Source organism: Phalaenopsis equestris, unplaced genomic scaffold (genome assembly GCF_001263595.1).
Source record: "Phalaenopsis equestris unplaced genomic scaffold, ASM126359v1 Scaffold000294, whole genome shotgun sequence".
In the NCBI taxonomy this organism is placed as follows: domain Eukaryota; kingdom Viridiplantae; phylum Streptophyta; class Magnoliopsida; order Asparagales; family Orchidaceae; genus Phalaenopsis; species Phalaenopsis equestris.
This window is the reverse complement of record NW_018164736.1, coordinates 470,051-481,481: the sequence shown is the minus strand read 5'-3', so window position 1 is coordinate 481,481 and position 11,431 is coordinate 470,051. Positions and strand designations below refer to the sequence as shown.

The 11,431-nt window shown below is 37.9% G+C and overlaps 1 protein-coding gene across 4 annotated transcripts in view; it reads right to left on the bottom strand.

Moving 5' to 3' along the window:
- The window catches only part of LOC110025185 (uncharacterized protein At5g50100, mitochondrial), a 60,050-nt gene that overhangs the window by 29,269 nt on the left and 19,350 nt on the right, over positions 1-11,431 (bottom strand). For 3 of the 4 annotated variants that reach the window (XM_020725500.1, XM_020725501.1, XM_020725499.1), the window contains exon 5: positions 7,905-7,970. In XM_020725500.1, coding sequence (XP_020581159.1) covers positions 7,905-7,970 — 66 coding nt within the window. Of the gene's footprint in view, positions 1-7,559; positions 7,786-7,904; positions 7,971-11,431 lie in introns of those variants that run through there. The other variant, XM_020725503.1, reaches the window with a different exon arrangement.

Genomic DNA, 11,431 nt, shown 5'->3' with positions numbered 1-11,431 from the left:
CTCCAAGGTGTAGCTCCAGTGACGGACAAAATTAGAGAGAGTCATCTTAGATGGTTTGGTCACATTAAACGTCGACCATCTAAGGATTTGATTAGGAGAGTAAGTGTTTTAGATTCGACTTATGTTAAGAAAGGCCGAGGTAGACCTAGAAAGACTTGGGCTTATTGTATAAAAAATGATCTTAATTTATTAGAACTAAATGAAAATATGACACTAAATAGGACGCAATGGAGTGGGATTATGGTTTTGTTGTTGTTGTTGTTGTTGTATGGTTTGAGTTAACTCAGGTATCAATGTCTCATTATTTTGACATTTTTAAATCTACAAATCCGGAATATTTTCATTATTCTTGAACACTGGCACTAAAATACTTCTCAAACATTCATTATCATGCTAGTTTTCAAAAATCTATTGAAAAATTCTACTAACCAAACTACTCCAATATCATAAGAAAGATTCTTTAAATTGGCATAGCTTTCTTATGCGAATCTAAAATTTTATCGTTATGCGAGTGACGTGAGGCTCTCTAGGGAGGCTAAAGCAGCTGGATCACAACTGAACAAGTTTAGCCAAGAGGTGAGCAAGGTCGGCCAGTCCATGTTTATGCGTTATAGTTACCGTCCAAGTAGAAGGGCCTCTTTCTAGTTATCTAATATATGTATGTATTTTTCTTGTGTTAGGGTTCAGTTTTAATTTAGCTTTCTGTCGGGACAGTTCTCAGCATCTCTCTTTTCCCTTTTAGGGCAGTATCTTATGACAAGTGATGCTCCGTCTATATCTCACTCTGAGTCCTCAACTTACCCCATTCTCCACAACCTGTCGCCCACTACTCTTCCACTTGCACAACTTCCCTTTCCCCATTTCCCCCGCCACCAAGCCTAATCCCCCATCATGCTGTTGTTGAAACCCATACATCACGCCTACCTGCTGTTGTATTACCTTTCCTCAGTCCCAGCTTGTTGCTACAGACCCTCCAGCCTCCTAGTCGATTGTTTCCACCCTTCCCTCTGCCTAACTGCTATTGTCGCCCCTTCATTAATGCCATCTCCTGCTACCGCCACGCCATTCCGACCTCCTGTTGTGTCAACAACGTCTAACTAGGCCTCTACCTGTTGTCCAACCTCAGCCCAACATTGCCGACCTCTCCCTAGGGTGTCTTTATTTTTGTGTTGTTATTTTTCTATCATCAAAAGTCTTCGTTTGCAACCCCTCATGAATTTCAGCAAAAATGTGTAAATTTCTATTATAGTTTCCGTTAACTTCAATATCATTGGGTATCAAAGCTAGCATAACCTAGTCCTATCATCGAATTGCTAGGATTCGCCTTACCTCCTCCACCAAAAATTTTCTTTCCTATTCCCATGCCCTAATTTCTCCTAGCTGATTTTCAAAATTAGCAACATCAAATTGATTTTAATACATATTCAATTAGTCTCATAAACCCTCTTTCACCTCCAAACCCTAAGCCCTAGCCATGCCACCAAGAAGAAACATGTTGGAGCCTATTCGAGAAGAGATACAATGGCAGATTCATCGACATCAGCCGAGGCATATGGACATGGACGATGAAACATAGGGGAAATTATCCTCGATCGTGACGGGGAAAGTGAAGGAGCGAAAGAGATGAGAATTTCAACCCCTTCCATAGAGAGGATTTCAACGATGAAGAAGACAAGTCTGGTGCTTTGAAATCAAATATCAGAGGAGGCCGAGAGAGAATGTCACATATGGAGGACACAGAGACTTCAGAATTAGGTTGGATCTAACAGAGTTCGATGGAGGTATAGATCCTGAAAACTTCATTTGAATGGCTAGGTCAGTTAAGAGAATCTTTGAGTACAAGGATGTCTCAAAAGATAGAAGGGTAAAACTAGCGGCCATCAAATTAAGAAAGGGCACCTCTTCGTTGTGAAAACGTGCAGAGGCAGAGGAAGAAAGAAGACAATGACAAGATTATTAGATGGAAGAAGATGAGAAAGGATATCCTGAGAAAATATATACCTCCTCATACCATCAGGATATATATCTGAAATTCCACCCCCTCCAACAGAGAATATATTAGTGGAAGATTTCATGATACATTTTGACCAGTTGTAGATAAAGTGTGAGTTTCTCGAACCAGACGAGCATAATATAGCCCGTTATCTAGGGGCCTTAAGCTTGCTATGAGTAACGTTGTACAGTAGTAACCTTATTGGTCACTAGGACATGTTCAGACCATATCCCTGAAGGTGGGAACAACATAAACAAAACATAATACCACCACCTATTTGGCAGCCACCCACAGTTAAAGACACTGGTTCAGATAAGGACAGTTACCCCGAGTGAGAAGAAGCCCGAGAAGAGTAGCACAGCTACTATAGTTGCAGACCGAAATGCTTTAGATGTCATAAATTCAGGCACATTGCCTCCAATTGCCCGACAAGCCAAGTAGTGTTTTTTACTGAGCAGGGCGTCGTAGAGAAGGCTAGTAACGAGAAAGCACTTGAAGAACAAGGTGAGGTGTATCACCTTCCACAGAAAGAAGGCAAAGTGCTTGTGGATTGACGGATCCTACAAACCGAAGATATGAGGGATGTGCAGTTGCTTCGGTGCAACATATTCTACACCCGTTGCACTATGAACGAAACGTGGCGTCTACGCATATGGTGGAGAAACTAAGTCAAATGACTCAGAGACATTCCCAGCTATATTCTCTAAAGTGGCAGAAGAAGGGTTCAGCATTGTCCCAAGGTGTCTGGTTGAGTTTTTGATTGGGCTTCAGTTGCAGGATCAGGTGTCGTGCGATGTGGTATCATGGATGTCTGCCACATGTTGTTGGAGAGACCGCAATAATTTGACCACAACACAGAGCACGAAAAATTTAGAAACATCTACTCCTTCACCAAGGAGAGGAAGCTCATCGTCCTTTCCCACCTATGAAATCCGAGATCACTGGTGCCCTTGCCAACAGAGCAACGTCGGTGGGACTAGTTTTGGTGATGACAGGGGATGATAAGACTAGGACACCATCATGAGGAGGTTCATGTTAACTTCACTTCAAATCAGGTTGAGCCAACCTTGGGTTACTTTGGGAGGATCTATCGATATATGTGTGACACGCAGGCCCAAGGCAGATCAGTAGTGAGCTCGAAGAAGATTGTACTGATATGAATGTTTGCTCACAAGTAGGGAGAAATCCTCAGGTGCCTTGGCGGATAGTGCAGTCGCCAGTGGGATCCAAGTGATTCTCAAACTGCAGTCGAAGAGCCTTCAGTCCAGGAGGTTAGAAGGGCAGTATCATCAACAACAAGTAGACAAAAGCTTCGACGAATAGGATTGAAGCTCCTCCAACCCTGAGAGACTGACGTGGGGCTCCCTAGGGGGGTTAAACCAGTTGGATCAGTTGAACCGGTTCAGCCAAAAGGGGAGCAGGGTCGACCAATCCATCTTTATGGGCTAGGGTTGTCGCTGAAGGCAAGGGGCCTCCCCCTTCTAGCTATCTGCTATAAGTATGTATTTTTCTTGTGTTAGGGTTCTTTTTTTATTGAGTTTTCTGTCGAGATAGCATTTGGTGTCCCTCTTTTCCCTTCTAGGTTTGTATCCAAGGACGAGTGGTGTTCTGGTTGTATCTCGCTCCGCAGTGGTGATTATCTTTGACTTCCCCATCCTCCGCAACATGTCACTTGCTGCTCTTCTACCTGTGCACCTTCCCCTTCCCTGTTTCCGCTGTCATCAACCCTAATCCCCCTTCCTATTGATGTTGAAATCCATACATACCTACTGTTGCAGTAACTTTCATCCCTCCCAGATTGCTACCACCAGCTCTCCAGCCTACCAGTTAGTTGTCGCCCCGTCATTCCTGCCAACCAAAGCTGCCACCACACCATTCCAGCCTCTTGATGTTCCTACAGCCTCCCAACCAATCCCTCTACCTGTTGTCCAACTACAGCCTACCATTCCCGACCTTGCCCTAGGGTGTCTTTATGTTTGTGTTGTTATTTTTCTTTTATCAAGAATCTTTATTTGTAACTCTTACTGAATTTTAGCAATAATATTTGCATTTCTATTGTGGTTTTAGTTAAATTCGATATCAGCGAGTGGATAAGTAACGCTTTAAAGGTAATATTGACTCTCTTTTATATTAAATTACTAACAAATTAGATATAACAATTACGGATAGCATAAAAAAAATTGAAGAGAATGTGGAAGGTAAATTAGAAAATAATAAATCATTAAGAGGTATGAGTGAATTTCTTTTATATTTAATAGCTAGCATGCTAGATATTATGTCTTTTGCATGCACGCTACATTTTCAAACCTTAAAGATCACATTTGATTGCAATAAAATAATATTTAGATTTCTTAAAGATGCACATAAACATATTTGATTAATCCTAGAAAATTAATATCATTGGCCTAGTACACTACAACTCAAATGATAACATAAAAAAAATATCATCTTGAAGAAATTTAACAAGATTAATTTTTTGATATGCAAAAATGTGTACAACTTACCTATCAACAACTTTTTTAGAACAAGGATGCCCTAATTTCAATTTTAAGATAGTTGCCTTTAAGTCTTGAAGACAACATCATATTGTATAATACACTAAAAACATTTATCCATTTTAACAATTCAACATTAACTCTAGAATTTATATCCTCACTTATATTTCCATTATTCAACATGATTAATCAAAGATACTTGAATATATCTCACATATATATCATATCATTAATAAAATTAATGAAAAAACTGTCAATGACATCCACTAATAATGCTTAATTATTATCCTATTAGTTCTCATTCTTCTATTCTGATGTTTTCTCTATTTTTTCTAAAATTTGATTTATTTAAGTAGATTTCTCACCAATAAGAATTCTTATATGAAAAATATATAATGCCATTCACTTTGAATATCCTTTATAAGTATCTCCATAACTAATACAAATATATATGAAATCGTGTTCACCCTTGATGCAATCAAACTATAATGAGAAAGATTTTCTGATACTGGAGGAAGCCCAAACCATCATAAAATGCACAACTATTATTATTGAATTCAAAAGGGTACAAATGGGACTCTTGCGAAAATGTAATAAACGACAATAAAAATACAAACGGAAAGGACAAGATGACAATTATAAAATATAATATAGAAAGCAACAAAAAATATATAAACAATCTAGAAAATGGGGACAAGGGTGGTGGTCGAAAAAGATTCTTGGCGAACTGTTGGGGGTGCAAGGATAGTTGCAGAAAGTGTCAAATAGCCCCCGGAGGGTAAGAACGCCTCAAAGGTAGCACTCAGAAATCCATACTCATCAAAATCTGCCCTAACCTTAGAAGACAACATGCATAAATAAGAGGGGGTTAGTAGGTAGATGAGTTAAGTAGAAGAATAGGAAATAAATAAAGCAAGGGTGATGGAAAATGAAAGAATTTGAAATTGGGATAGAAGTGGAAGGTGGTAGATAAGTTATAGAATCAAAATAAGCAAGAGTGATATGCGGTTACTGTAGTAGCTACAGTAACGTGTCTGCGGTATTGTAGCAGCTACAGTACCGTGTCCCGATTATTATCAAATGAATAGGGATGGGCTGGCTCTTATATCAAATGATATCGGAGGAAGCTCAAAACATCATGAAAAACACAATTATTATTACTGAATTCAAAATTATACAAACAAGACTCTTGCGAGCATGAAATAAATGGCAGAAAACATACAAATGAAAAGGAGAAGACATAAACGATCAACTAGAAAGCGGGGACAAGGGTGGTGGTCAAGAAAGGATCTTGGCGGACTATTAGATGGAGCAGGGACGGCTGTGGAAAGCACCAAACAACAGCGAGAAAGGCGTCCGCAGGGCTAGCGACAATAGTACAACATCTTGGAGACGTCAAACTGTAGCAGGGAAGGTGTCGGCGGGGCTGAGGGGGAATGCTACTGGAATGAGGAGGGAGGGCCTAGAGGGCAACAGGAAGAAGGTCGGAGGGCGATGTGCGGCTGCTGGAATAGGGGGGGCGAAGGGGCTGCCGAAGGATAAATGTCTCGTCGAGGGTCGAACTACAACAGGGGCACCACCCAGACCCTTGGAGACGGTCACCACCTCGAACGAGGTACAGCCGGAGCACCTTCTCGTTGTCAGGTACAATCCCAGAGGAGAAGAACGCCTCGAAGGCAGCACTCAAAAATTTGTACTCATCAAAATTTGTCCTGTCCTTAGCAAACAACATCTATAAATAAGAAAGGGTTAGTAGGTAGATTAGGTAAGTAGAAGAATAGGCAATAAATAAAGGACGAGTGATGGGAAAGGAAAGAATTTGAAATTAGGATAAAAGTGATGGTGGTAAATAAGGAACGGAAGCAAAAGAGGCAAGAGGGACCGTAGTACAGTAGCAGCTACAGTAACACATAGGGTGTCACTGTAGCATCTACAGTCACACATCGGTATCACTGTAGCATTTATAGTAACACATCTCAATTTTAGCTCGCGCGTCACTTTCACTCTAGCACAAAGGATGTTGCCTTAATCCATCTCACATTAATTGATTGCAGCAGAACCTTTTTTAAGAATGTGCATTACCTTTCTCAAGAATCCATCTGTATCAAGTTCAAGAATCACCTGAAGTTCTGCTCCTGCTTTATCATTATTCTTCTACTGATAACGAATGCTAACTATAGCTTGATGAATTATCCAACTAGAAATATAAGAAATAAATTGTCTGGGTAAAGTTGTAACTTTATACTTATTTTGAGTAGAACAAGTTGTTTTTGCATTAAAGAATTTAATCTCCAACCTTAGCTTTTACTCTATTTAACATAGTAACCTTCAAAAGTCATATCATAAATAGCCAAAATGTCACATTTAATAGAATTAATATTGATAATTTCATAGAAATATATAATTTATGTTAAATTTTGTTTACAAACTCGAGTGTTAAGAGAATGTAGTTAAAACCAAAAGTTGATCAGAAAACTCTGAGAGCTGATGACATTTTTAATACAATGGAAAACATTAATTTATTGGGAAATTTACATATAAAGTGTAGCACACAATTCTTATGTATTTATATATCTCAAACCTAAACTTTCATATTTACAAACATAGCACTCTGGTGCTTTAAACCTGTTCATGAGAAGGTGTATTTCACTTTTAGAAAGTGATAATTGTGCTATTTTTTATGTGATATAAGAGATTTGAGTGTTATGTCTGTAAATATGAAAGTTTAAGTGTGAAATATATAAATACATAAAAATTGTGTGTGTAAATGCCCATATTTTATTCCTAAAAAACAGCACAGATCTAATGTCATTTCTGAAGATAGCACTCAGAAGTGAGAGGTACTGAATGCAATAAAAAAAAAAGACTATACCAAAAATGTTATCAGGATCCACTTGCTTTTATGAAGATAGCATAACATTTTCATACAAATAGTCTCAAGAGAAATTAAGTTACATCATACCAGAGTAGAATATAACATAAAAACTAGGTTCTTCTATTCACTGAAAAGAAAAATGGCAAATGGTCACCTGACTCTTTATAGGGAATCATTTTAGCCCCAAAGTTTCAAAAAGTGTCATTTTAGTCCCCAACCTTTTTAATATAAATTAAAATAGCCCCCAGTCAAGACTATTTTAGTCCCAGCTAAAACAGTTCTAATTCAGCACTTTTATAAACTCTGGGACTAAAATGGCCTCATCTAAATAGTCAGGGAACTAATTTGATACTTTACTCATTCACTGAATATAAAACTTCACCATCTAAAGTACAGTAAAAGGTAATCTTTTCCGGAGGATTCTGTCAAAACAAAATACCATGTCACAAATTTCAAAAACCATTCCACATTTTTAACAAGAGATCATATTCACTGTTAATTCAGTAACATATTAAGTTAAACAATTAAGTTTTTGACTTACCGGCTTATATTTTGTAAGGGCATAGACCCATCCTAGGCCAACTTCCTCATACAGCCTTCTGAAGGCCTGAAAGTTACAATTGATAAAATAGTATTAGTTTAACCACAAGCAGTTAAAATCATGAATCTATATGCTTTCAAGAATTAATAACCAAAAAAGAAAATTTTTTCGTTGGCATAGACAAGAAGTTGTAGAAAATTCCTCCAGATCTTCAAGAATATGCAGACTTGTGGAACACAATGGCTTTGGATCTTTTGGGAGACAAATTTGCATATACTCGTCAGTTTTAATATTAAAAATGGCTACAGGAATGAAATTAGTAATAAATTGTATCAGTTCGCCCCTAATATATTAAAATATTGGTATCCAAGGCAAAGTATCGGACTAAAAAGAAAAGGGCCATTTCCATGCATACCACACAATTCCTATATTTACAATCTAACACCTGACATTCTATATTTACATATATAGTACTCAAATTTTTGACACACGCCAAAAAGAGCACTATCACTAACTTTATAAAAGTGAAATACCCATTTTCATGTATAGATTTTTAATACCAAAGTTTTGTAAATATAAATAGCAAACTTTAGGTGTTAGATATGTAAATGCATAAAACTTGTGGTATGTGCGTAAATTTCCCATCACTATAAACAGATAAAAATTGCTTAGACTGAAAGAAAACCCCGGGATGAATAAAAAAAGGATAATAATAATTAAAGAAATAATCCCAGTGATCAGTACCATTAATTTGCTAGTAAGAAAATAAATAGCAAAACAGCGAATTCATAATAAAAATGACAAGGGCATCTCAGAGAAAAGACTTGCAGAAACTGATATAGTTATTGAGAGATCATCTCAAAGAAAAATCTTTATGGTATTATCTTAATAATACTGTAATTAAAGAGATTAAAAAGTAGGAGAAATATTTTGTCTTCATTACAAGCAACTCCAAAACAACTAACATTCGTAAGTTTGTGCGAAGAGAATAACAACAACAACAACAACCAAGCCTTAATCCCACTACGTAGGGTCGGCTACATGAATCCTTTTTCTCCATTGCGTCCTATTTAGTGTCATATTTTCATTTAGTTCTAGTAAATTAAGATCATTTTTAATACAATAAGTTCAAGTCTTCCTAGGTCTACCTCTGCCTTTCTTAACACAAGTCGAATCTAAAGCATCTACTCTCCTAATAGAATCATCAGATGGTCGACGTTTAATGTGACCAAACCATCTAAGACGACTTTCTCTAATTTTGTTCGTCACAGGAGCTACACCAACCCTATCACGGATATATTCATTTCGCATTTTGTCTCTAAGAGTAAAGCCACTCATCCACCTAATCATTCTCATCTCGGCAACACTTAACTTATTATTATGCTTCTCTTTTAAAGGCCAACATTCAGCGCCACAGAGCATTGCAGGTCTCACCACCATCTTATAAAATTTTCCTTTCAGTCTAAGCGGTACTTTTCGATCACACAAAAGGCCCGAAGCATTCCTCCACTTCAACCAACCAACTTGAATTCTACTATTAACATCCCCATCTATATCACCATCAATTTGAACAACGGACCCAAGATATTTAAATCGTTCACACCTTTTAATAATTTGATCACCCAAAGTCACACTTCTATCACTAGAGTTATTACTACTAAAATTACATTCCATGTATTCAGTTTTAGTTCTACTTAAATGAAGGCCTTTAGACTCCAATGTAGACCTCCATAATTTAAGTTTTTGTTGAACTTTTTCTCTCATTTTATCCACGAGAAGGATGTCATCAGCAAAAAGCATACACCAAGGTACATCCTCCTGTAAATGTCCAGTAAGACCATTCGTAACTAAAGCAAAAAGATATGGGCTTAAAGCCGACCCCTGATGTAATCCAACAGAAATAGGAAAATATTTGGTCAATCCTCCTTCAGTTTGTACGGAGAGAATATTGAACATAAAAAGAACACACTTACCAGCATTTTAGGTCTCAATTAAGAATATAATCAGTCAACTTGTTCCTAATCCATTACATAATTTCTGAAGAAAAAGTTGGTGATAGCTGGTTTGGTCATTATAGAACAATCAATCTATCACTCTAGAAGAAATAGAAAACTTTTGAGGGAAATTTCATACATACCACACAATTCATTTGTATTTAAATATCTAAAGCCTAAAATTCAATATTTACATTTAAAACACTTTGTTATAATGAACCCATGAAAAGGTGTACCAGTACTTCACTTCTAAAAGTTTGTAGTAGTGATATATTTGATGTCATATTAAAGATCAGAGTGTTATTTATGTAAATATGAAAATTTAAGTGTTAGATATATAAAAGCATAAGAATTGTGTGATATGTATGTAAATACCCAACTTTTGATATGGGCATGGGATAACCAGGCATTCCAATTCTGGACATGTCAGATAAGTCTATGGCCTTCATATAACCTGCCAATTCACACCTTCATATAGCCTACAGACTCTAGATGACCAAATCACAAACTGCCAACTTGAAATTAGCATATCTGATACCATGCAAATACAACAAACCTTTCAAGGATCGGTGATACAAGAGGAATCAAGATGGAACTAAAATGATGCAATAAATGAAAATCATACAAGAGAAATAAAGCCTAAGAGATTAAAGGCTGCTAAATATGCAAAAAATTGCTTATCATTTTGATACAGGGCCGACATGCCCGGAGGCGGGGGCACCCAATAGCGCTGCGGGAACAACGTAGAAGGAGTCGCAGCCTTCACCTGTGATGCCTTTCGTCCGAGCCGAATGCAGGAGGGCCGATCGGCTCCCCACGAGGGATTGGCGCCTCCTTTCCATAGGGGGGGTCTAATCCTAGTTATCTGGGGCTTATGCATGTTATTCTTGTTTTGAGGTTTTTAGTTTTTTTGGCTTAGATTTCTTTCAGGATAGCCGCCGACGTCTGGTTTTCCCCTTCTAGAGTTGTATCCGGCTGCAACTTGTCCAAGTGGTGACCTTCTTCCAAGAGTCGAGTGGTGCTCCGGTTGTAGCTCGTTTCCGAGGGAGTATTTATCGTCGACCTTTTCTTCTCCACACCCCTAGCATTCCAGCAAATTTTTGGTGTACTTTCCCTTTCAAGTGTGCTTCATTTTAGCTGCATATTTACTTCCAGTAATATTATTTTATTCTTATTGTTATTTGGGTTAACTCTGGTATCATTTGGTATCAGAGATAACCAACGGCTCGGTTCATTCTTCTTCTTCGGCTCTTCCTTTCTTCTTCACATAGAACACTCACGCCACTCTTCCCGCGATCGTTTTCTCCAAAAGCTTAGGACATGGTCGGCTTCCCTCTTCTCTACGCTAAGCTCGTCTTACCTGCTCAAAGCTCAAGAAAGTCACGACGTCCTCTCTTCCCTTACAAAAGTTACATCGGCTTCCCTCTTCTATGGATGTTATTCTTGTTTTGAGGTTTTTAGTTTTTTTGGCTTAGATTTCTATCAGGATAGCCGCCGACGTCTGGTTTTCCACTTCTAGAGTTGTATCCGGCT